The 24,497-nt window shown below is 52.8% G+C and overlaps 1 protein-coding gene across 5 annotated transcripts in view; it reads left to right on the top strand.

Moving 5' to 3' along the window:
• The window catches only part of LOC112650550 (upregulator of cell proliferation), a 50,863-nt gene extending 27,057 nt beyond the window's left edge, over positions 1-23,806 (top strand). The window contains exons 1-6 of one of the 5 annotated variants that reach the window (XM_025433365.3): positions 107-233; positions 13,869-13,895; positions 14,197-14,267; positions 18,948-18,980; positions 19,184-19,222; positions 20,636-23,806. In XM_025433365.3, coding sequence (XP_025289150.1) covers positions 220-233; positions 13,869-13,895; positions 14,197-14,267; positions 18,948-18,980; positions 19,184-19,222; positions 20,636-23,229 — 2,778 coding nt within the window. In that variant the 5' untranslated portion in view covers positions 107-219 and the 3' untranslated portion in view covers positions 23,230-23,806. Of the gene's footprint in view, positions 1-106; positions 234-13,868; positions 13,896-14,196; positions 14,268-18,947; positions 18,981-19,183; positions 19,223-20,635 lie in introns of those variants that run through there. The other 4 variants (XM_025433381.3, XM_025433372.3, XM_049095095.1 and 1 more) reach the window with 4 other exon arrangements.
• The last annotated feature ends 691 nt before the right edge of the window (positions 23,807-24,497 follow it).

Below are 24,497 nucleotides of genomic sequence, written 5' to 3'. Positions count from 1 at the left end.
GCCCCAGGCCCCCTCCCCGCCGGCCCCGTCCCCGTCCCGAGCGCGGCCCCCTCCCCGCGCCCCTGCCCCCCCCCCCACCGCCGCGGGCCCCCTCCCCGCGCCCCCGCAGCCCAGAGCGGCCCGGGCGGGCGGCCGTGGCCGGCGTGAGGCCCCTCCCCGGCGGAGGCGCTCGGGTGGAGGAAGCGGAGGCGGCGGCAGCGCCGAGACCTCGCTGCGCTGATGGCGTCGCCCGGGTGAGTGCGGCGCTCGGGCCCGCCGGAGAGGGGGAGAGGGGGCCGCGGCCGCGGGGAGGGGGCTCCGGTGCAGGTGCGAGCGCCCGCGGCCTTCCGCGGCCTTCCGCGTCCCCCGCCTGCCGGGCCAGCGGCCCTCCCAGGCCCTCCTGCCGACCTTGGGCGGGCGCAGCTGGGCAGGGCAGGGCAGGGGAGGGGGGGGCCGCGGGCCTCCCGGTGGGGGCCCAGGTCGGGGTTGGCGGGGAGGTGGGGAGGACGTGCATGGCCCCGGAGCCTGGGAGTGCCCCCCCACCCCCCCACCCCCGCAGCTGCTTCCCACTGGCTCGGTGGGGGCGGGCGCTGGGCTGGCCCGCGGGGCGCAGCCGAGGGGCCCGAAGGTCGTGGCTGAGTCCCGGGGCGCGGGCGGGCCTTGCGGGCCCTGCTGGGGTGGCAGCCCCTGTTCTGACATCACCGCCTGGCCTTGCCTCCCTGCTAAAACGCTTTTTCTCTCCGGAAACATGGTGACACACACCAACTGTAATTTTTGAAAAAATCCTGACGAAATAAAACCTCAGCCATTAATTACAATTAGTTTCTGCCTCCATAGTCTAACTAGTCGTGAAAGCTGGACACGACAACCCAGTACCTTCACAGAGGAGGAAAATTAGTCTCAAGGTCATTGGTTTAGTTGGTGAAATTCTTAAGGTGACGACTGTCCACATTCAGAGGGTCTTAGGCCCAGTGGCAGTGACAGCAGTCCCTCGGGGGTAGAGGTACTGTCAGGCTGGTGACAGGTGAACTGTCCCTGCCCGAGGCCTGCAGGGAGCCTTGGATTTGCTGGCAGGGCAGCCGAGTCATGGGCACTCTCCAGCTACCTGCTGGCCTTCCTGCTTTGGGGAGCTTTGGTGACACAGTAGCTAGTACTTTGAGCTCATAATAGGCTAAACACCTGGCCCATCCCTCAGAAGGCCGGTTGGATTGAACCAGAGTTCAAGGTCCCACCATGTCCCTGCCCCTCTTGTCAGATAACAGTGAGGTGGGGTGGCCTGCCAGCAGCAGCATGATGTCCAGGCCTGTGTGGGGCTGCCGTGAGGCCTTTCCAACCTGATGGCACATTTGGTGTCCAGACGCACCCCTTTGTAGGCCTGGGTCAGAGGTGGACTTAACTGTGGGCTGGTGTGGTGTCCCTGTGGGGGAGGCAGTAGCATAGATTTGATTCCATACTCTCATGAGTGACCCTATGAGTCTGCAGGGAGCGCTAATCTGTAATGTTCTGATGCATACTCCTCGGAAAGCCAAGGCCCCGAAACTTTCAGCATCCTTTGCTGGATTTCATAGAGAGAGCTACGCACTGTGGCTCGTTAGTATGGTGCATATGCACTGGGAACAGTCCACGCCTCCAGATTAACCTCGAGGTGTCTATTCTACAGGTTTCACTGGTAGGGAGAGTCCACCCAGGAAGACCTGACTTCCGGGGACTTTCTGGCCTGGCTTGGTCAGCTGACCAGCAGAGACCCCGCCTGCTGGACTTGTACCGTGGGAACAAGCCCAGAGCTTCAGGGCCAATGTGGGAAGGGACCTCTTATTCCTCCTGGGCTATGGAATGTATGGAGGGGCCTCTGACTCTGGTGTTCTTTCCTCAGCGAATCACTATAAGACAGCTGGGAAGGAAAGAGGAGGCCCTGATGGATGTGCTGGGGATTATGCAGAAGGGAATGGCCAGAAGCAAGGCAACAGAGGAAAAGACACATTTGGGATGAGCCACAGCCCAGTGAGTTTGGGGCTATGTAGAGACAAGATTGCTGGGTCAGGCTGTGGGACTTGGCCTCATCTGTGGGCTCACTGAGGGGCAGTCCACATGACAGCAGTGTGGAGGGGGCAGGACAGATGGAGCTTGGGGACCTGCCTCCATCCACTCCCTCCTGCGGGCGTCAAGGCTTGTCTCTGCACTCACAGCTGGTGGCTTTGCCATCAGCACCCCTTGGGCTCTGTCCTCCATCTGTGCTGATCCCAGCACGTGTTCTCTGCCAGACAGCATCCCTTCCTGGGGCCTTAGATGTCGTCTAAGTCACAGGTTCTTAGCCTGGGGTCCATGGTTCACTGGTGGGTGTCTGGAGTCCATGTGTTCCCTGAAATCAGTGCGTGCATTGCTGGGACCAGGTCTCTAGCCTCGCTGTCCACAGCCCGTTTCTAAGGGGCTCTACCCCAGCAGCACTATGACCACCTGTCTACACCCACCTGGAGGGCAGCAAGCCTGGATTACTTGGGCTAAATAAATATATGGTTCAGGTTTTTGTTTTTAAAGATTTATTTATTTATTTATTTACTGAGTGAGATATGGGGGGGGGCAAGCAAGGGTGAGGGACAGAGGGAGACGGAGAAGCAGACTCCCCACTGAGCTGGGAGCCCCACACGGGGCTCAATCCGGGGACCCTGAGATCACGCCCTGAGCCAAAGGCAGATGCTGAACCAATTGAGCCACCCAGGTGCCCGCTAGTTTTCAGATTGTTAATGGTAGATAATTCAAAAAACCAAAAATCCTAAAACAAAATGAAAATCAAATGTAATCTGAATTTCCATAGTTCACCACTTTTACAATTTTGGTGTGTTTTTAATTAGGCTATATTTAATTAGGCTGTGATTCTTATCAGAGAGATGGCCTTCCAGATACAACTGGGGTGCCCCCCCAACTCACTAGGCAAGCATCCTGACATTGTCCTTTGCGTTTACATGTTATGTTTGTTCTTTGCTCTGTCCCCTCAGCCCAATTTTCTTTTTATTGTGGTAGATTATATATAACAAGATTTGCTATCTGGCCCATGTACTGGCTCTGTTTTTACTTGACTGCTCTCATATAGTCCTGCAGCTTACGTTGTTCACCTGGCAGTATGGTGTACACTTCTCCCCGTGTCAGAACAGGATCGGGTCTACCTGAATTTTAGCGTTTATATGATATTGTGCAGCATGGTCATGTTATATAGATAAGGGGTTTCCGGTTCTCCCTGTAAGATAATGCTGCACATCGCATCTCCCCCCTGGACATGCAGAAATGTTTTTCTAGAGTAGATTCACAGAATTGGACGTTGTGGTCAGAGGACCTGTATTTTATTTTATTTTATTTATTTTTAAAAATATTTTTTATTTATTCATGAGAGACACAGAGAGAAAGGCAGAGACATAGGCAGACGGAGAAGTAGGCTCCATGCAGGGAGTCTAATGCGGGACTCGATCCCCAGACCCCAGGATAATGCCCTGAGCCAAAGGCAGACACTCACCCATTGAGCCACCCGGTCGTCCCTATTTTATTTTATTTTTAAAGATTTTATTTATTCATGAGAGACACAGAGAGAGCCAGAGACACAGGCAGAGGGAGAAGGAGGCTCCCTACAGAGAGCCCGATGTGGGACTCGATCCCGGGACCCAGGGTCATGCCCTGAGCTGAAGGCAGATGCTCAACCGCTGAGCCACCCAGGCGTTCCGAAGGCCTGTCTTTTTAAATTGATCCTCCTGAAGTGTCCTCATGAGCCGTGGAACTGCCTTCCCCTTCCCACCGCTGGACTTCAGGGGTCTCTGTGCCTCCCAGTAGATGACATGAGACTTTAAAATTTCTGCCTGTGTGATGCGCAATCATCGAGTAGGAACTAGGAAGCGACGGGTATCTTCACTGGCCGAGTCTTTAAAGATAGAAACTCCCTGCCTGGCCTGTGAACATGTTGCCAGTCTCTATCAAGCGCAGGGAAGAGCCTCTTACCCAGAACCACCAGTGTCCGGGGTCGGGGTGGGGGAGTGTCTTTTATTTATTTATTTATTTTGAAGGATTTTACTTATTTATTTACGAGAGACACAGCAAGAGAGGTAGAGACCCAGGCAGAGGGACAAGCAGGCTCCACGCAGGGAGCCCCATGCGGGACTCGATCCTGGGACCCCGGGGTCCCGCCCTGAGCCCAAGGCAGACGCTCCACTGCTGAGCCCCCCAGGCGCCCCCGGAGTTGTTCTTTTAAATGTACATTCTGCTCACTTCTCAGAAGAGTGTCGTCGGGCCCCCTCCACCTGCCTTTGCCTGTGTTAACCTAGGCCATTGTCCCCACCGTCCTGACAGACCAGGGAACCGAGGCTCAGCTACACCGTTTAAGTAAAAACCTGATGCAAAATCGCCCCACTAGTGTCGCCTGCAGTCGCCTGCAGTCGCTTGCAGTCTAGTTCCCGAGGCACAAACAAAAGTCTTGGTTCTATGTTTCATCCCGCAGAGCACGTGTGGCATGTCCCTGGCCGCTCTGGACGCAGCGGGAGCAGGGATGTGCTCACGAGGCTCAGTGGGGGAGGAAGCGGCGTGACCAGAACGGCTGTGGCTTGGATGCCGGTTTTACAAAAGAGGCCCGAGAGTGGCAGTGGCTCAGAAGCCCCTGTGGCTAAGTGATAGGCTCCCACTTGGGGCCCTGCTTCCAGAACCACCTGCCTGGCAAGGAGGCCTCAGGTTCTGGTTCTGGGTCGGCTGCTGTGTTGTGATGTTTCAGGTGATTCTCAGTTGCCTTCTTCTTAAAAACAAATAACACACCTGTGGTTTGCATTTCACAAGGCCTACAAGAGCCTTTGGGGGGGATGCAGGTGTGTCCCGCCCAGGGCAGAGGAGACCTGTGGACTCCTTGTTTTGTTTTAAACACTAAAGTGTGTTTGGGTGATGTCCTTTCTCACTTTTGTTTCTCTTTGGATCCTTGGCTTTTTCTCACAGCTTTGTAGTTCCTTGTATGTGGACAAAACCAGCCCTTTGTGTCACAAACACATTTCCCCAGTCCATCGTTTGCCTTGTGACTTTATGAAGCCTTCCCGACCTGGAGTTTTTTTTTTTTTTTTTTAAGATTTTGCTTATTTATTTGAGAGAGAGCACAAGCAGGGGGAGCAGCAGAGGGAGAGGGAGAAACAGACTCCCCTCGAAGCAGGGAGCCTGATGTGGGGCTCAATCCTGGACCCTGAGATCATGACCTGAGCTGAAGGCAGATGCTTCACCTACTGAGCCCCCTAGGCGCCCCTCCAACTTTGGGTTTTAAGGCTTTAATATTTCCTTTCAGTGCATTTTTTGTTTCATTTTCCAGTTTAAATCTTAAATGTAGTTGATACTCATTTTGGAGAAGGGAATGGTCAGGATTTGCTGTTACTCTTCCAGGTTCTCAGGCCTGAATGACCCCAGACACTCTGAGCTCCCAGGGCAGGGGTGAGGTTCCTGGCCGGTGGGGGTTTGTCCCCAGGCCACCCATGACTGGGCTGTCCTCTCACCCACCGGGCCTGCAGCCTTCATTTCTGGTGGCTGGTCCTGTGGTTTCCTCTCTGGTGGGCTTTGTTCTCTTTTATTACTGTTCTTTTTTAGAATTTCCCTGATTGTCATTATAAACATTTCTCCATAGAATCAGTTTATCTGTTTTTTGACCTAGATGCTAGTTTAGCAAGTATTGACTTAAAAGGCACATTAAGGGGATCCCTGGGTGGCGCAGCGGTTTGGCGCCTGTCTTTGGCCCAGGGAGCGATCCTGGAGACCCGGGATCGAATCCTACCTCGGGCTCCCGGTGCGCATGGAGCCTGCTTCTCCCTCGGCCTGTGTCTCTGCCTCTCTCTCTCTCTCTCTGTGTGACTATCATAAATAAATAAAAATTAAAAAAAAAAGGCACATTAAGGGGCACCTGGGTGACTCAGCGGTTGGGCGTCTGCCTTCGGCCCAGGGCGTGACCCCGGGGTCCTAGGATCCAGTACGGCATCGGGCTCCCTGCATGGAGCCTGCTTCTCCCTCTGCCTGTGTCTCTGCCTCTCTGTCTCTCAGGAATAAATAAATAAAATCTTTAAAAAAGATAAGTCACATTAAGCCTTGTTTTCTCAGTTAGGACCTGCCTTTTCGTTTGTTCAAATCTTTTGTATTCTTCTTTAGTATTTAAAAATTCTCATACGGACGCTGCATGTTCATTACGTATATTCTTAATCTCTCTCTTGTTGATATGGCTGGTGGGTAAGAGTTTTCCCCTCTTATCTCTACCCTTCTGCTTGTCTACAGCATAGCAGTTGGGTTTTGATTTTTATTTGCAAATAGATCTGGAAAACTGCCGGCCACAGTGAGAGAATTCAGGAAGGTGGGAAGACATGAAGAGTTTCTTTACCACTGGTCCCAGGCCAGCCTCGTAGTGCCAGCCTGCTGAGGTCTGGTCAGCCTGTCTGTCTGTCCATCTTCTCACACACTTGCTCACCACCACCTAGGTCTGACCTGTGTCACCCCTCCTCTGTTCACAGCAGCAGACAGGCACGGCCCCTGCAGTCAGAGCACGGTCCAGAGTGTGTCCTGTCCACTCTCTGCCCAGAGGTAGCCGCTGCCTGGGGCCCCCGCCACCCTGGCCCCTGCTGCCCCAGGGCCCCCGCCTGCCCTTCTACCCACAGCTCCCTGCTCCCCAGTGCAGGCCCTGTCCATCTTCCTTTTTTTTTTTTTTTAAGATTTATTTATTTATTCATGAGAGACATAGACTGAGAGAGAGAGAGGCAGAGACATAGGCAGAGGAAAAAGCAGGCTCCTCACAGGGAGCCTAATGTGGGACTCGATCCTGGATCCCAGGATCATGACCTGAGCTGAAGGCAGGCGCCCAACCACTGAGCCACCCAGGTGTCCCCCTGTCCATCTTCCAGCGCACCCTCAACATAAAACTTTGAGAAGTGTGACTTGCTGATCTCGCTGAGCTAGGAGCAGGGATAGTGGATATTTGGGTCCCAATCTCCGAGGGAAGTTCCCAGCAGTAATTAAGTGTGAGGGTAGATCCCGGACAACCTGGCCCCATAGGAACCGGCTTCCCAGCTATGAATATCTCTCTGCACCCTCGTGGCGGCCTAAGCAGATGTGCAGGGCAGGGCTGGGCTGGCAGCCGAAGCTCATAGGTCTGTACATGTGTGATTTGTGGGGTGTGACCAGCTCTTGAGTAAGCTGCCAGAGGATCTGGGCTTTAGGGCTGCTTCCTCCTGCTGGGGGACCCGCGTGGCAGGCACCCAGGACAGAGCCTTGCTGTGTCACACACCGTGTCTCTCCTGTTAACGTTCTTTTTTTTTTTTTTAAATTTTTTTTAAAAATTTTTTTATTTATGATAGTCACACAGAGAGAGAGAGAGAGGCAGAGACATAGGCAGAGGGAGAAGCAGGCTCCATACACTGGGAGCCCGACGTGGGATTCGATCCTGGGTCTCCAGGATCGCGCCCTGGGCCAAAGGCAGGCACCAAACCGCTGCGTCACCCAGGGATCCCTTTTTTTTTTTTTTTTTTTAAGATTTTATTTATTCATGAGAGACACAGAGAGAGAGGCAGAGACACAGGCAAAGGGAGAAGCAGGCTCCATTCAGGGAGCCTGATGTGGGACTTGATCCTGGGTCTCCAGGATCACACCCTGGGCTGAAGGCTGCGCTAAACCACTGAGCCACCCGGGCTGCCGTCCCGGGAACATTCTTAGCTTGGGATGTGGCGCTGACGGTGGGCCTAGGGCCCGCGGAGGTGGCAGGAGCAGCAGCCAGGACAGTTGCCTGCCATGTGCCTGTGCAGCTACCCTGCCCCGGGAGAGCGCCAGGTGCCCAAGAGCTGGAGGGCAGCAAAGGGCCTGTCTGTCATGCTCCCCGCACGCTCCAGCACAGTTTGGGGACTTCACTGCCAGGCTGCACAGTGCTGGCCTCTTTTCTGTGTCATCACATCCTGCGTTAAGTTGTGTCGCCCCAGCCCCACCTCCATGCCACACGATGGAGCCTGGTCACCCGTGTTTTCTCAGTCCCTGCCACTGCACGGTGAGACCCTGCAAAGGTGGGACAGCCTCTGGTTCGGGCTTGGATATTGTCAGAGGTTGAATCGTGTCCCCTCCCAAACATATATTGAAGTCCTAACCCTACTCCCTGTGAGTGGACCATTTTTGGAAACAGGCTTCTTGCCTGTGATTAGTTAAAATGGGGTCCTACTGGGTTCAGAGGGCCCTCATCCAGTGAGTGGTGTCTTTACGGGAAGCAGAGAAGAGACATACCAGGAGAAGGCCATGTGCAGACAACGGCAGGAGTCACACAGGCCACATCCGTCTCCTGGGGACATTGTCACAAAGTGCCACAGGCTGGGTGGCGTGATGAAGAGGACATATCCTCTCTCAGCTCTGGATGCTGGGAGTCTTCAACAGGGGTGCCTTCCGGAGGCTCTGTGGGAGGGTGTCCCCCCCCACACCTGCCTCCCTCCTGGCATCTGGTGGCTGCTGGTAATCCCGGGCTTGTGGACACGGCAACACCACTGTCCCGTGTTCTTCTCCCTGCGAATGTGTCCACACCATCCTCTTCCAGCCATACCACCTGCTGGGTCAGGGACCCATCCTTCCTGGTGTGACCTGGTCGTCCTTTAACTAATTTCATCTGCAAAGACCTTATTTCTTAATAAGACCTTGTGCACCATGCTGCGGTTAGGACTTGAACATATCTTTTTGGGGGAGACATTTCAACCCACAACATACACCACGCTGGGTTAAAAAGGTTTATTACTAGTTTAATGAGGCTTTCTGGGCAGCAGTTGGCTTTGGGTTTTGTTTCAGGGGTGGTGATGGGCTGAGGGGTCCAGCCAGTGCCAGAGGAAGGCATCTCCGGGCTTTCTTGTCCGCTGGCCCAGGTGCGGGCCAGGAGGGGAAGGCAGGTCTCAAAAGCTGTCAGCATCAAACAGCAAGCACTGAATCAGACTTTGCTATCGAAAGCAATTAGTAATACGTTGTTGGCTGCGTTAGGGTGAGTAACGCACCTCTGTGTATCCAGCATCCTCTTGTTCCTAATGGTTTTCTCTTTCGTCTTGTTTTATTGGCACCACCTGGTGAAGGAGCTGGGTTTCTGGGTGGAGCTCGCCCTGCTTTGGGTTCTGGGCATTGAGGGACCCTGTCTGAGGAGTGGGCGTCCCTGGGATCTCTGGTGTCAGAGCAGGTCAGCGAGCATTGAAGGCTGTGCTGTCTGGAGTCAGAAACTCCAGGTGTTAAGTAGAAAAGTTCTGCAGATCCATCTGCTGGGCATTTGGAAAAAGGGAGGAAAGGGATGAGGGAAGCGTGCGTGGCCACGTCGCCTCGGAGAGACGGCCAGCGAGGCAGCCAGCGCTGGTTTGTCCAGGGCCTCACTGTGCTGCCAGACTCAAAGGGAGCAAACCGGAATATCTGCTTCCGCCTTAGTGAGGAGGAGCTACTGGTGCACTGGGCTCCTGGGGCCGCGGTCAGGTCACCCTTGTCTGAGTCATGTCAGCCCACCTTGGGCCTCTACGCTCTCAGCTCCGGCAGGGCCTGAGCTGGGTCCCATGTTGGGCACCCCAATGGGGCCTCAGGAGAAGCAGAGCCCTTGGGTTGGATCCGGCCTCACAGAAGCAGCAGGAGCCACAGCAACGTGGATAGATGACGTGGCGACAGGATTCGTTCATTTGTTGAGGACTTCTCAAAAGGGCAAAGGTATTTTCTTGATACTTTTCTGGATTTTATCTTGTCTTATGGGGAACCAGAAGAAGATAGTAATGCTATTAGTAACTTTCCAAACCTGCTTTGCAGAAAGCCCCCCTTGTCTATGTCTGGGCCTTGGGGATGCAGTGGGGTCCCGCCGTCTTGGCCGCAGGACACCTAGTAGGGCTCTTGCTCAGAACAGGGCTGTACTTGGAATTGGCAGATGGGCTGGTTTTTATGATTCTTGTAGTTACAAACTATAATATAAGTCACCTAAAATCTGAGTTGTAAAGAGAGTGAGCCCAAGGGGGACCGGGAGACTCCTCTGTGGGTCAAGCTGTGTTTGCTGGCTGTGGGAGGGCATATCTTGGAGTATTGTTTCCACTTTGCAGATTGGGGGCTTCCGTTTGCCTGTCAGGGTGTCGTCACGAGGCTCACAGGCCAGGCAACTTCATCAGCACATGCTAGTTTCTCACCGTCCTCGCCATCTGGACATCCTGGTGGCAGCTTGGTAGGCTTTGGGTTCTCCTGAGGCCTCCCTCCTGGGCTTGTCGACAGCTGCCCTCTCACTGTGTGCTCATGTGGCCGCTTCCGTGCAACTGCAGAAAGAGCCAGCTCCCCGGCATCTCCTCCTGTAGGACACTGGTCCTTCAGAGAGGAGCCCCACTCTTAGGACCTTGTTTCACTGCGATCACCCCCGAGATGGTCTTCTCGCCCCGATACTAATGTTGGGGGTTCCCCCCCACAGAGAATTCAGACACACCAGCAGGGGGTCTGACTCCATCCACCTGGACAGCATCAATCCCACAGGTTTGGAGTTCAGTCCCCACCCTCAGCCCCACTTGAGATGCCTCAGGCCAGGGCCATTGCTATGCCTATGACTGACGGGCTGTAGACTGGGGGTCCCATGAACCCTCCTCGGGTTCAGGGAATGTGCTGGAATGGCTCATGGAACTCAGGGAAATATTTTATGTACCAGATGATCCATTTCCTATAAAGGATGTACTTCAGGAAGAGCCAGATGGAGGTGGTACACAAGGCAAGGTGTGCAGAAGGGACAGGGAGCCTCCAGGCCCTTTCAAGCCCGCCTTCTCCCCAGATCTTGTGCTCACCAACCTGGAGGCTCTCAGAGACCTGTCCCTCTGGGGTGTTATGGGGGCTTCGTTACACAGGCATGCTTGGGTGACTCATTGGCTGTCGGTGATTGGTTCAGCCTTCAGCCCCTCTCCCCTCTCTGGACTGGAACTTTCCACCCTGTGGGGACATGGAGGGTTCCCCAGGCAACCTACCCCCCATCCTTAGGAGCTCCATGCCAGAAAGGGAGATGAAGACCAGTGGGGTTGGGGCCCAGGTCAGGCTGTGTGGGTGTTGAAAGTGGGGCGTGAAAGAAAAAGTAAGAGGCAAAGCTGAGCTGTCGTTTTCCCCCAGGTAGGGCTCTGCCTGCAGCTTGCAGCGCTATGTTGACAATGGTGAGGGGCAGGATTCCATGCACGTTTTCACAAACTGGCACAGGCTCAGGTCATCTACATGTGGCCTGCTTTCCTGTGTGGGAAGGAGTGGGTTGGGGTTCAGCTCCTGCCCTGGGAGCCCATCTTCCGTGGGAGGAGCCTGGCCCCCCAGATCCTAGGCGCCGTGTGTGCGTGGCCGCTGCCAGGCTAGGCCTGCTTCTACTGGGGACTAGTTTTAACCTGTTGCGGTGGTGTCTGTTTTTAAGGTTACTTTCTTTTCCTTACTACAAAAGCAATGAAAACTTATTTTTTTGTCAGCGTCAGGGTCCGAGCATTGCTTAGTGCCCAGTGACCACTGTGGCTACCAGGACTCTTCACAGAGGGCAGAGGATGAGAAACCCAGAGAATGTGTCGGAAGAGCAACCGGGGGTTCTGGAGTTTCCTCTGGGAGGGTGGATTTGATGTGTTTTGCTGGAGAATTGAGGGGAGCTGGATTGCTCTGTGTGTGGGGTCCTTGCACAGAGCTCAATGTCTATGTGCTGTTGGAAGAGGCTGCGGAGACTCTGGTCTCCTTGGGGACCCGCATGTCTTAACTCTGACCCAGACCCTGCTCGCCTCATCATTTTTATAGGTCTTTTATCCTTTTTAAATCAATATATAATTCTGCTTAAAGAAATACAAATAAGACAAAATAAATTCATGTCCCTGCCACCCAGTGGGAAGTAACCACTATTAAAGTTTTACATTTTTGGGATCCCTGGGTGGCACAGCGGTTTGGCGCCTGCCTTTGGCCCAGGGCGTGATCCTGGAGACCTGGGATTAAATCCCACGTCGGGCTCCCGGTGCATGGAGCCTGCTTCTCCCTCTGCCTATGTCTCTGCCTCTCTCTCTCTCTCTCTCTCTCTCTGTGACTATCATAAATAAATAAAAATTTAAAAAAAAATAAAGTTTTACATTTTTTAGTGAAATAATTTGTACCTAGAGCTAAATTATAAAAATAAAAGGCCCCTTATCTCGAGTCTGCTTTTCAGTGTTTGCACTCACTTACATTCTCATTTCGCATTCCCTCTGTCTCTGTTTGTGTTTCTGTCCCCTCAAAGACACTCGTGTGTCATGTCCCTCTTAGCCACTAGAGAGTATGTTGCACACATTGCCGTGTCCACATCCACCAGTGTTCTCCTACGTGGCACCCACGGCCCAGTTCTGCCCGTGGGCCCCAAGGTGTCCCCTTCCAGTGTGGGATCCGTGCGGGCGCAGGTGTGGGGCCACCTGAGTCTGGAACACTTCCCTCACCTTGCACTTTGAGATACTGCAGTCCTCCCTCCCCCGCACCCCCATGTAGCTGCATTTTGCATTTGTCCCTGTGATCCGCCCAGGGCCAAGTGATGCTGTACCCTCTCTCAGGTGGGACAAGTGGGGTGCGTGGTGACCTCCTGCCCCACCCGCCCGCTGACTGGAGCCCTCAGGGGTCTGTGCTATAAGTACCAGGTCTTTCCTTCCTGGCATGCTTCTCGGATGCATGCAAGGAGCGATGTTGAAACTGGGCAGACATCTTGCTCCCTATCAACATTTTCTTCTCAAGAGCTGGCGTTTGTTGGTGTTTTTGGCTTGAACCAATGATCCCTGAGGTTGAGGTGGTTGCAGAATGATACAGCGCTCCTACCCTTCAGATGGTTGTAAGCAAGAGCCGTCTACCCGCCCTCCCCGTTTGCTTATATATTACCCGTATGGACTCATTCATTCCTAAATCTTAGTGGTTTTTCACTCATCACTGTATGTGTTAAGTCCATGCTCAGATTGCCCGGGCTTGCCAGCTGGCTCCTGAGTTCGGAGCGCTTCCTTATTTTCTGAAATAAGACACTCCGACTCCTCTTGTTCTTTCCCTGCTGTGGCCCTGGCATCAGCCATCTCTCCAAGGAGACCTGGTGTCCTTTAGTACAGCACGATATTACAGGGTGTGCTCAGTGCTGCTAGATAGTATCTTTGCTTTTTGTGCCTCTCAGTGGCCAGAGCTAGGAAAGGTAGGCATATAGACAGAAACGTGCATGTACACAGGCCCACGAGTATGCGTGTGGATATCATGTGTTCATGCTACACCTCTGGTTCCAGTGTACGCACCGGCCGGGGGAGGAGCAGAGGCAGAGGGAGAAGCAGGCTCCCTGCTGAGCCTGCTTCTGGGGATGGGGGGCTCTCCATCCAGGACCCTAGGATCGCGATCTGAGCCGAAGGCAGACACACAACCAACCAGCCACCCAGGTGCCCCACTTTTTTCCATATTTGTATGTCCCTTCAACAATAGAACTCTGGCTCCCGACAAAAGCAACATATTTACTCATTCTTATAATAAACCTAAAATAGTTTATTCTTAAATGGACTACATTTACCAAATCTACTTAAAAGAATTCAGGATCACCCCCCCTGCCCATACTGTTAACTTTTGATGAACATTCTTCTAGATCTCCTTATATACCTGTAGATAAATACATAAATACACTCAATTTCACTAAAACTAATATTCCTACTGTAAATATGAATATTCATATATTTCCTCCCATTAGCATATACATCATTAACATCACTCCATAACATCATTCAACATCATTTTGTCCACAGAACGAGATCCATACAATGTTTTCTGGTAACTACAGAATGAGCCTGTACCATACTTTTCTGTAATTAGACTTTGATTTTAAAAGGCATCCAGTTTTTCGCTATTATATGTAAGCTGGCATCAACATCTTTATAACTAAATCTTAATTATTTCCTTAGGCTAGAAGTGGAATTACTGGTCAAAGGGTATGTATATTTTTATGTCTTTTTGAATGACGATTTACACTCTGGCCTGCAGTCGTGGAGAGCGCTTCTCGGCGCTTCTCGGTGGTGGCTGCACACTAGAACCATCAAGGGTACTCTGTAAAGCAACGACACCCTGGCCCAACCCCCAGGTCTGGTTTCGGTGGCCTGGGGTGTGGCCAGGATTGGTAGTTTTAAAAGGCTCCCTAAGAGATGATTCTGATATGCAGCCAACTTGATAAGTAGATTTAAATTGTATTACTTCATTATTTTAATTATTGTTTTTACTTTGGAATTGTTTCAGACGTTCAGATTTGGGAGAAGTGGCCCCAGAAATAAAAGCATCCGAGAGACGAACAGCTGTGGCCATTGGAGGTAATGTCAGCCTGGTGGCCGTCCTGGGTTCTGGCAGCGCCGTGGGCAGGGAGCATAGACCTTAAATATACACAGGCCTCGGGCTCTTGTTTTTCCTTTTACAAAAAGATTCCATTTAAGGGTCTTTTATTAAAAGTCTTTCATATATTTGAAATAGGATTCAGTTTCAAACTGGTGATTATCCCCAGTTTACCAGGAACATATTATTGCAGTCGAGCATGTCACAGGTGCCACCCTGAGACTGGCTCATGGTGACTGCCTAGTTTCTGACCTGGGCGCTTCTGAGTGTTTTGTTGGGACCACAGCTATAAACTGGAACCGTCTCAGGCAAACTGGGGCTTGTGGTCTTCCTGGTCGTGGCTCGCATGGCTCAATCTCTTTCTCTGTGGATTTGGAGGCTGGGTCAATGGCTGTCCCTCAGGACTTCAGCGTTAAGGTGTGATGGCCACACTCCAGACATCTTTGCTCCTAGAAAGTCATTTTGGGTCTATCATTAATTTAGTGCTTCTCAAAATACATATGTCCTATTGGATTTAATGGTGTCATGCAAAGATAACCCCACAAAAAACCCAGAGGTGATCTCAGAGGATGAGGTGAATTTGACAAATATTTAAAGAACTACTTCTCAAACTGTTTCAAACAATTGAAGGGCAGGAGAACTTCCTAACTCATTCTTGAGGCCAGCATAAGCCCAAATCAAAGCCAAAGACCCTATATGAAAAAGAAACTATACACCAGTATCCCTTAGGATTATTTTTAAAATTTTATTTAAATTTTTTTTTCATGAGAGACACAGAAAGAGAGAGAGAGGCAGAGACACAGGGAGAAGCAGGCTCCATGCAGGGAGCCCGATGTGGGACTCGATCCCAGGACTCCAGGTGGGAGGCAGGCGCTAAGCCGCTGAGCCACCCAGGGATCCCTCCCTTAGGATTATTGATGCAAAAAATCCTCAGCAAGACACCAAATGGAATATACTAGCATATTCAAGGGGTGATGTACCGTGGCCAGCTGGGATTTATTCCTGGAGTGCAAGGGTGATATCAACAAAATGAAGGGTAAAATGATCATCTCAATTGACGTGGAAAAAGCATTTGATGAAATTCTCTGTTTCTTGAGAAAAACGCTCTACAAAGTAGGAGTAGATGGAAACCACCTCCACGTGATAAAAACCATACTTGGACAACCCCCAGCAAATGTCACACTCAGGGGTGTGAGATAGGGAGGCCCATGTCACCACTCCCATCCAGCCAGGGACTAGAAGCCACAGCCAGAGCAGCTGTGGGGGAGAAGAAGAAATAAAAGGCATCCCGACTGGAAAGGAAGAAGCAAAATGCTCTCTCTTTGCAGATGATGTCATCTTATGTGTAGAAAATGCTAAAAATTTACAAAAAGCTGTTAGAACTAATAAAGTCAGCCAAGCAGGATACAAAGCCAATACACAAAAATCAGTCACATTTCTATACACTGGTAGTGAGCACACCGAAGAGAAAAATCACAAAAACCGTTCCGTTTACAGTAGTGTCAAAAAGAATACAATACTTAGGAATTAACCAAGGAGGTGAAAGAATTGTACAATAAAACTACAAAACACTGCTGCAGAAATGAAAGAAGATATAAATAAATGGAAACACTTCCCATGTTCATGGATTGGGAGACGTAACATGGGTAAAATGTCAGTATCACCCAAAGTGATGTGCAGATTGGTTGCAGTCCCAATCAAGAAAGCCAATGACATTTTGTGGAAAAGGAAAACCCCATCCTTTGTGTGGAATCTTAGGGGCCAGTGAATAGCCCGGACAGTCTTGAGAAAGAACAGAACTGGAGGACTCACAGTTCCTGATGTGAAAACCAACCACAAAGTACAGTAAACAGTATGGTCCTGGTATCAAGACACACACCTAAAAAAAAAAAAAAAAAAAAAGACACACACCTAGACCTGTGAAATAGCCCAGAAAGAAACCCTCATGTATTTGGTCAGGTGGTTTTTGACAAGGGTGCCAGGAACATTCACTGGGTACAGGGCAGTGTTTTCAACACATGGTGCTGGGAAAACTGGACGTTCACATGTGAAATAATGAAGTCAGACCTTCACCCAAAACTGAATACAAAAGTTAATCAGTGGATCAGTGTAATCCTAAATGTAAGATCTAATAAAACAGTCAAACACTTGGAAGAAAACACTGAGCATTTGAATGTGGCAGTGATTCCCTGCAGGTGACACCAAAGACAAAGACAACAGGAGAAATACGAGACAGTCTGGACCACGTGAAAAGTTAAACATTTTGTGCATCAGATGACACTACCCACAGAGTATAAAGGGAACCCACAGAATGGGAGAAGAAATTTGCAAACCTTGTGTCTGCCAAGGGATTACTATCCTGAACATCTGGAGACCTCCTCAAACTCAACAACCAAAAGCAACATGATTTAAAAATGGGCAAAGGGGGGGCAGTCCTGGTGGCTTAGCGGTTTAGCGCCACCTTTAGCCCAGGGTGTGATCCTGGAGACCCAGGATAGAGTCCCACGTCGGGCTCCCTGCATGGGTCCTGCTTCTCCCTCTGCCTGTACTGTATCTCTGCCTTTCTCTCTCTGTGTCTCTCATGAATAAATAAATAAAATCTTAAAAAAAAAAAAAAAAAAGGCCAAAGGGGGACGCCTGGGTGGCTCAGTGGTTTACCACCTGCCTTCAGCCCAGGGTGTGATCCTGGAGTCCCCGGATCAAGTCCCACATCAGGCTCCCTGCATAGAGCCTGCTTCTCCCTCTGCCTATGTCTCTGCCTCTCTCTCTCTCTCTCAAATAAATAAAATCTTTAAAAAAAATAAAAAAGGGCAAAGGACCCGCATGGGCATTTCTCCAAAGAAAACGTCTGAGTGGACAGTGAGCACTTGCAAAGATGTTCAGCCTCACTAGTCACTGGGAACATGCAAATAAAAACCTCAGTGAGACAGCCCCACTCACACCCACAGCATGGATGCACTGTCACAGAGACAGGGAGACAGAGAGATGGGCGTATGTGCCAGCGAGGGTGCGTCTGCTGTGTCCCTGCCTGGAAGTCCACTGCCCCCTCTTCCTCCTCGCTGAGCTCTGCTGCTGACCGTTGCTTATTGGGGCTCCCAGCCGTCTCTGCCTGTGGACCACTAGGCTCTCCTGCCCGCAGTTGCAGAGGCTGACCCACTGGCCGCTTTGGGCCTCTTTGCTGTCGTCCGCCCATCATCTGTCCAGTCTGAATCAGAGCTGTGGCCTACCCTTTGTGGGTGTGGGGTTTACTCCCCGACCCCTGCTTACGGCTGCTCTAGAGCCACCTCTAGCCCACCTCGGGCTTCTCTGCGTCCTGTCCCCTCCTGTAACTGCTGTGTTTTCTCAGAGGGCATTTTGAATTCCTTGGAAAATTCTTCTGATGTGTTTTCTCTACTTTGGATAAAATAATCTTTTGATTGCTCAGCATTGTGGTTTGATATGTGTGAATCATCTGTCTTCCATACTCATGATTTCTCTGACAGCCTTTCCTGTTTCTCTTTCCTGCTTTTCATGTCTGTCTCCAGAGATACCGTCAAAGAAGACTGTTTGAAATGTCTTGTTTATCTACCTGACTACGAAAATCATGAGATGAATTAATATGAAAATATCAGAATCTTTTTCAATTCATAAGCTTTAAAGACTGTAATTTTAATTTGGATTAGATGATACTTTTATTTGGATCAAAACTCAGAACATTAAAAAAGTGCACAGTGGGGCACCTGGGGGCTCAGTGGGTGAAGTGTCTGCCTTCAGCTCAGGTCATTATCTCAGGGTGCTGGGATGGAGTGGTGGGGGGGGAGCGTCCCTGCTCAGCAGGGAGTCTGATTCTCCCTCTGCCCCTCCCCTGCTTCTGCTCTCTCTCTCTCTCTTTTTTTAAGATTTTATTTATTTATTCATGAGAGACACAGAGAGGCAGAGACACAGGCAGAGGGAAAAGCAGGCCCCATGCAGGTAGCCTGACATGGGACTCGATCCCAGGTCTCCAGGATCAGGCTCTGGGCTGAAGGCAGTGCTAAACCGCTGAGCCACCTGGGCTACCCTCTCTCTCTCTTTCGAATGAATAAATAAGTAACCTTTTAAAAAAATCTGGGGATCCCTGGGTGGCTTAGTGGTTTAGCGCCTGCCTTTGGCCCAGGGCGTGATCCTGGAGACCCAGGATCGAGTCCCACGTCAGGCTCCTGGCATGGAGCCTGCTTCTCCCTCCTCCTGTGTCTCTTCCTCTCTCTCTCTCTCTCTATCATAAATAAATAAATAAATAATAAATAAATAAATAAATAAATAAATAAATAAATCTTTTTAAAAAAAATCTTGTTTGTAGGACGTACTCGTGAAATTGAGCCAGGAATTTACATTGACTTATGTTTGAAATAGTTTCTAAAATAAAAGATTAATCTATATAAGTTTCGTGAGCTTATTCATATTTTATTTTCAGAAAGTTCAGTAAATTGTTACAGGAATATGTTCTCGAGCAAATCACTGTCTTGTATGAGCTCTCACTACTGTGTTGTATTTGGGGCTGGAAAATAGAAATTTACGTAGGAAGAACTGGAGCCAAGGCTAGCATTAAAAATAAACATGAGCCACCACATTCTCACTGAGACTTTTTGGTAGAAAGGTCCTAACTTGCTGATGAAAGTCAACGTATGTGTGCTTTCTTCCAGATTTGGAATGGAGAGACATGGACGCAGATGACTGTGAGTTTTATTGTGGAAGTGGAGAGGCGGGTTTGGATCACCTGGGGATGGGCAGGTAGAGCAGGGCAGAGCTGGGACGTTAGACTGTGAACGGTTAGGAGCAGTTGCTGTCTTAGTGAGAAGAAGGAGATTCTGAGTTAGGCTAACTTTGTCCATCTGAGGCGCTGATTTGATTGACACCTCATTTTCCTTTGCTTTTTTAGATGGTACAAATGAGGCTCAGGACAGTGACTTTCCAGCAGGTACACATTTTCTCTGCTCTGGCTCCCTGTCCTGTCGCAGGAGGACCCCGTCTAGGCACACCCAACCGTGGGAGAGTCCCCTCCAGCCCCTGGCCCTGAGTGCCCCCACGCACCTGCTGGGGAGCCGTGGCCCTGTACGGAGACTGAGACTGAGACTAGCATCTTCGCAGGGAGAAGCACAGGGATCTTACACTTGACAAGTTCCCAGAGTGGTTCTTTTTTTTTTTTTTTTTTTTTTTCCCAGAGTGGTTCTAAAGCCCAGGCAGGTTTGGGAATCCATGGGCTGTTCCAGTGATTTCATTTCCTCCACAGGCCCCACACTGGGCACCAGTGCATATGAGGTTTCTTGCTCTGGCTCTTGCCCAGCAGATTTCATTGCCTGCTGCTGGAGAGGTGAAACCAGACCCCAATCCACGTCCCAGCTTCTTTGAGGCAACACCCAGAAACCTGAGCAGTGCGTACAAAGGGTTTCTGCCCGGGTGTCCAGGGCAGCCTTTTTGTTTCTGCAGCCCTGAGTCTAGTACGCGCTGCCCGTGGGTGACCCCTGTGGGGGAAGGGGACACCTGTGCCCCAGGGCTGAGTCCTCAGGAAACAGGAGGGCTGCGCCTCCTCTCTTGTTGATGGGAACACAGACACAGTTTCATAATGGAGAAAATCCTGGAGCTCAGTGGGATTTGCATTTTCAAGTTTTGTTCACTTAACACTGAAAGTGTACTACTTCTGTGCAGTATGACAATTGGTGAGATGCCACAGCCAAGAACAGGGGTAGGGGTGAAGCTTAGTGCTCATGAGAATTCATATTGTGTTGGGCGAGACTTGCCGGTCTGAACAAGTAAGTGCAGACTTCCGATCATCTCTACCAAATATGTCACCATGGTAATACTGAAAACCACCATTGGCCTCACGTTTGCAAATGGTTGCGTAGCTATGGTTTCTGTGACTCCGTATCCAGGAAGAACTTCCTGTTCCCTTTAAAAATTTTCCCAACTTACTTGTCAAAGGAAGGGAACGTTACCTAGAAAATCGAGTGACTCAGCGATGGTGTCCTCCTGTGGGAAATTCCCAGTGATGGTGTGAGGGAACCCACTGCTGGGCCCGGCACATGGGGACAGGCCACGGGGTCACAGGGAGAGGCTGCACACTCCATGCAGCTACATCTGGCCCAGCGTACCTGGGAGAAACCAGATGTGTAGACCTTTTCACGTCATCTCCTAATCCTTACACGCAGCCCCTGGGGGGTCCTCTCTCCTTTGTCAACGTCCCGCGTGTCTGGCTGCATTTGCCTCTGTTGGTCTCAGGCAGGCCCCGGGGTGCCCACAGCCTGCTTTCTGAAGGAGGTCATCTCCCACTCCACCTCTGACCCCGGGCCTCTGACACATGGGTGAGCACTGATGTCTTCCTCTCTCCCCACAGCGGAGAGGAGCAGGCTGCAGGAAATGCTGTCGCTTTTGGGGCTGGAGACCTATCAGGCCCAGAAGCTCAGCCTCCCGGACTCTCTGCAAATCAGCAGTGAGAGCATGAAGAACTGGGCGCCTCAGGCTCCCAAGGACTTGCCCTGGAATTTCCTCAGGAAGCTGCAGGCCCTCAACGCTGAAGCCAGGAACACCACCATGGTGCTGGACGTGCCCCCAGATGCCAGGCCCGCGGAGAAGGAGAGCCAGATGGAGGAGGAGATTATCTACTGGGATGCAGCCGATGACATCGCCGCAGACATCTATTCCTTCTCTGAGTTGCCGACGCCCGACACCCCTGTGAACCCCTTGGACCTTCTCTGTGCCCTTCTGCTGTCCTCAGATAGTTTCCTGCAGCAAGAGATCGTGCAAAAAATGTCTCTGTGCCAGTTTGCACTCCCCCTCGTTTTGCCCGACTCAGAGAACCACTACCACACGTTTCTGCTGTGGGCCTTGAGGGGTGTCATGCGGACGTGGTGGGCACAGCCCCCACGGGGGGTGGGCAGCCTCAGAGAAGACAGCGCCGTCCTGTCGCGGGCACCCGCCTTCGCCTTCGTGCGCATGGAGGTCAGCAGCAACTCCAAGTCCCAGCTGCTCAATGCTGTGCTCAGCGCAGGCCACAGGCCACGGGACTGCTTCTGGCACCGCGACCTGAACGTGGGCACCAACCCTCGGGAGATCGCAGACGGGCTGGTGGAAGTGTCCTGGTTCCTTCCCAGTGGCAGGGAGGACCTGGACGTCTTCCCTGAGCCCATGGCCTTTCTGAACCTGCGGGGCGACATCGGGTCTCACTGGCTGCAGTTTAAGCTCTTGACAGAAGTGTCCTCGGCCGTGTTCATCTTGACCGACAACATCAGCAAGAAGGAGTACAAGCTACTCTCCTCCATGAAGGGCTCGGCCACGAAATACTACTTCATCCTGAGCCCGTACCGTGGGAAGCGGAACACGAACCTGCGATTTCTCAACAGGCTCATCCCGGTGCTGAAGATGGACCACTCGCACGTCCTGGTGAAGGTGAGCAGCACGGACAGTGTGGGCTTCGTGCGCCGGGTCCGCTCCATTGTGGCGCACGTGGCCCGGTCCCCCTGCCGCAGGCTGTCTGTGGAGGAAATGGCCCATGCAGCCCGCAGGCTGGGGCTTAGGGTGGATGAGGACTGTGAGGAGTGTCAGCGGGCTAAGGACCGGATGGAGCGCATCACCAGGAAAATCAAAGACTCTGATGCCTACCGAAGGGATGAGCTGAGGCTGCAGGGGGAGCCGTGGAGGAAGGCGGCCCAGGTGGAGAAGGAGCTGTGCCAGGCCCAGTGGGCCGGGGACCCCCCGGACAAGGGCAGGGCCGAGCTCAGACACCGGCTGCTGGAGCTCCGAGCACAGCAGAACGGCCACGAGCCCACCTGGGGAGTGCAGGAGTTCGTTGCTGGCATCAGTGGCCCCTCCCTGGGGGAGAAGCAGTACTTCCTGAGGTGGATGGAGTGGGGGCTGGCCCGGGTGGCCCCGCCAAGGCCAAGACAGCCTCCAGAGACCATTGTGACCCTGAGAGCAAAACACTGTGGGGTCGTGGACCTGAGTGAGCTGCTGTGGCCCGAGCCCCTGGGGGTGGAGGACTTCCTGCGGGAGATGGGACAGTTTTACGAGGCCGAGAGCTGCCTCGTGGAGGCAGGGAGGCTGCCGGCAGGCCAGCGGCGCTTTGCCCACTTCCCAGGCTTGGCCTTGGAGCTGCTGCTGCTGGGGCTTCCCTTGGAGCTGATCGATGGGAGCACGCTGAGCACTCCCCTGCGCTGGGTCACCGGGCTCCTCAAGGAGCTGCACATCCGCCTGGAGCGGAGGTCGCGACTGGTGGTCCTGTCGGTGCTGGGTGTGCCAGGCACGGGCAAATCCACGCTTCTCAACACCATGTTTGGGCTGCGCTTTGCCACAGGGCAGGGCTGCGGTCCCCGAGGGGCCTTCATGCAGCTGGTCACGGTGGCTGAGAGCTTCAGCCCGGACCTGGGCTGTGACCACATCTTGGTGATAGACTCAGGGGGCCTGATCGGCGGGGCACTGGCCACGGCCGGGGAGAGGTTTGAGCTGGAGGCCTCCCTGGCCACTCTGCTCATGGGGCTGAGCAATGTCACTGTGGTCAGCTTAGCCGAGACCAGGGACGTACCCCCGGCCATTCTGCACGCGTTTCTGAGGCTGGAAAAAACGGGGCACATGCCCAACTATCAGTTTGTGTACCAGAATCTTCATGATGTGTGTGCGCCTGGCCCCAGGCCACGAGACAGGAGGCAGCTCCCAGATCTGCCCGGGGACGCGAGCAGATCTGCGGCGCAAATGGAGAAACAGGGCGGTGGCATCCGGACGCTGGCTGACCTGGCCTTCTGTGACCCTGAGAAGCAGCACGTTTGGCACATCCCGGGCCTGTGGCATGGGATACCTCCCATGGCCGCTGTGAGTTTGGGGTACAGCGAGGCCATTTTCGAGTTAAAGAGATGCCTCCTGGAAAACATAAGGAATGGCCTGTCCAACCAAAACAAAAACATCCAGCAGCTCATTGAGCTGGTCAGACGGCTCTGAGTGACCAGACAGGTGGCTTGTTCCAGCAGCGGTGGCCTCATGGGGCTGTGCCCAGTGCCTGAGGCTGGCACCCAGCCTGCGTGAGAGCAGAGAGGAGCATAAGCCAGGAGGTCTGGGGTTTCCTACACAGGTGTTGAGAAAGGAGGTGACCTCGCAGACCAGGTCAGAGATGCCCTCAGGAGCATAGTGGCCCTGGGGTGCGGCGTGGGGATTCCACGGTGATCCCTTCTGTGTCAAGCTCCCTCTCAGTCGCCCCTGGAGCACAGCAGGACTCAGGAAGAGGGCTGGGACACCATCCCAAGGAGGGAGGGCGACTCTGTCCTGCTGGTCCCACTGACCCAGGACGCCCCCTTGCTGCTCCGCTGAGAGTCCCTGCTCGCTCTGTCACCCACAGCTGTCTGTTTACACGCCTGCCATGCTCAGCACAGCACCTCCCTTCTGCCCTGCTCCGGCATTTGCCCTGCCCCCGACTGTGAGCTCCTTGAGGGCAGGGCTGTGTGTTACCCAACTCTGTCCCTCAGGGCCTGGCACGGGGCCTGGCACACTGTAGGCACTTAATAAATGTTTGTTAAAAGAATGCAATGCATGAATGTGTGATGGTAAAGGCAGGTACCTTGATTTACTTGTTTCCTCCAAGAGGATCACTGTGTCTGAGGGAGGGTGTGTGATGGGTTGTCAGGAGCGGCGGATTCCTGGGAGAAGTGTCCCACGAATGCCCTGCTCTGCTGCGGCTTCAAGCAGAGCCCTGTCCTGCAGGCTGTTGCTGGGAGTGGGACTCAGTGTCTTCGTGGTAATGCCAGGGCGTGGCCGTGGCCATCCCATCCTCTAGGTGAGAAGGGGGGCCTAGAGCAAGTGAAGCCCTTGCCCACACAGTTCGGAGGGTGGGGGGTACTGACGAGCGGACTGTGGCTCATCCCCATACCCCACCCCAGCCGGCCCCTGGCCTGCCCTTCGTTGCATTTCACGCCTGTGGGGCGGGCTCCCTCCAGACAGCCTCCATGGCCATGGGCCACGCACCAGCTCCTCCACTGTGGAGGCCAGTTGAGGGGGGGAACCCTACGATCCCCGGAGCCCAACCCCAGCTCTGAGCTCTGAAAGCCTGCAGCTCAGGCCTTGGGGTCTCCTTCCCTCTGTAGGTTGTCATTTTGGGGGAAATGCCCATGCCATCCCCCCCCCGCCCCCCCACCCAGTGACCAGGAGCTCCTCTGTGTGCCTTGGTGAGGCATCCCTCTGGACTGGAACCCTTTCTTGAGCTGCAAGCCCCCCAA

The sequence above is a fragment of the Canis lupus genome, chromosome 16 (genome assembly GCF_003254725.2).
Source record: "Canis lupus dingo isolate Sandy chromosome 16, ASM325472v2, whole genome shotgun sequence".
NCBI lineage: Eukaryota > Metazoa > Chordata > Mammalia > Carnivora > Canidae > Canis > Canis lupus.
The sequence above is the reverse complement of the archived record's forward strand: the minus strand, read 5'-3'. Positions and strand labels throughout refer to the sequence as shown.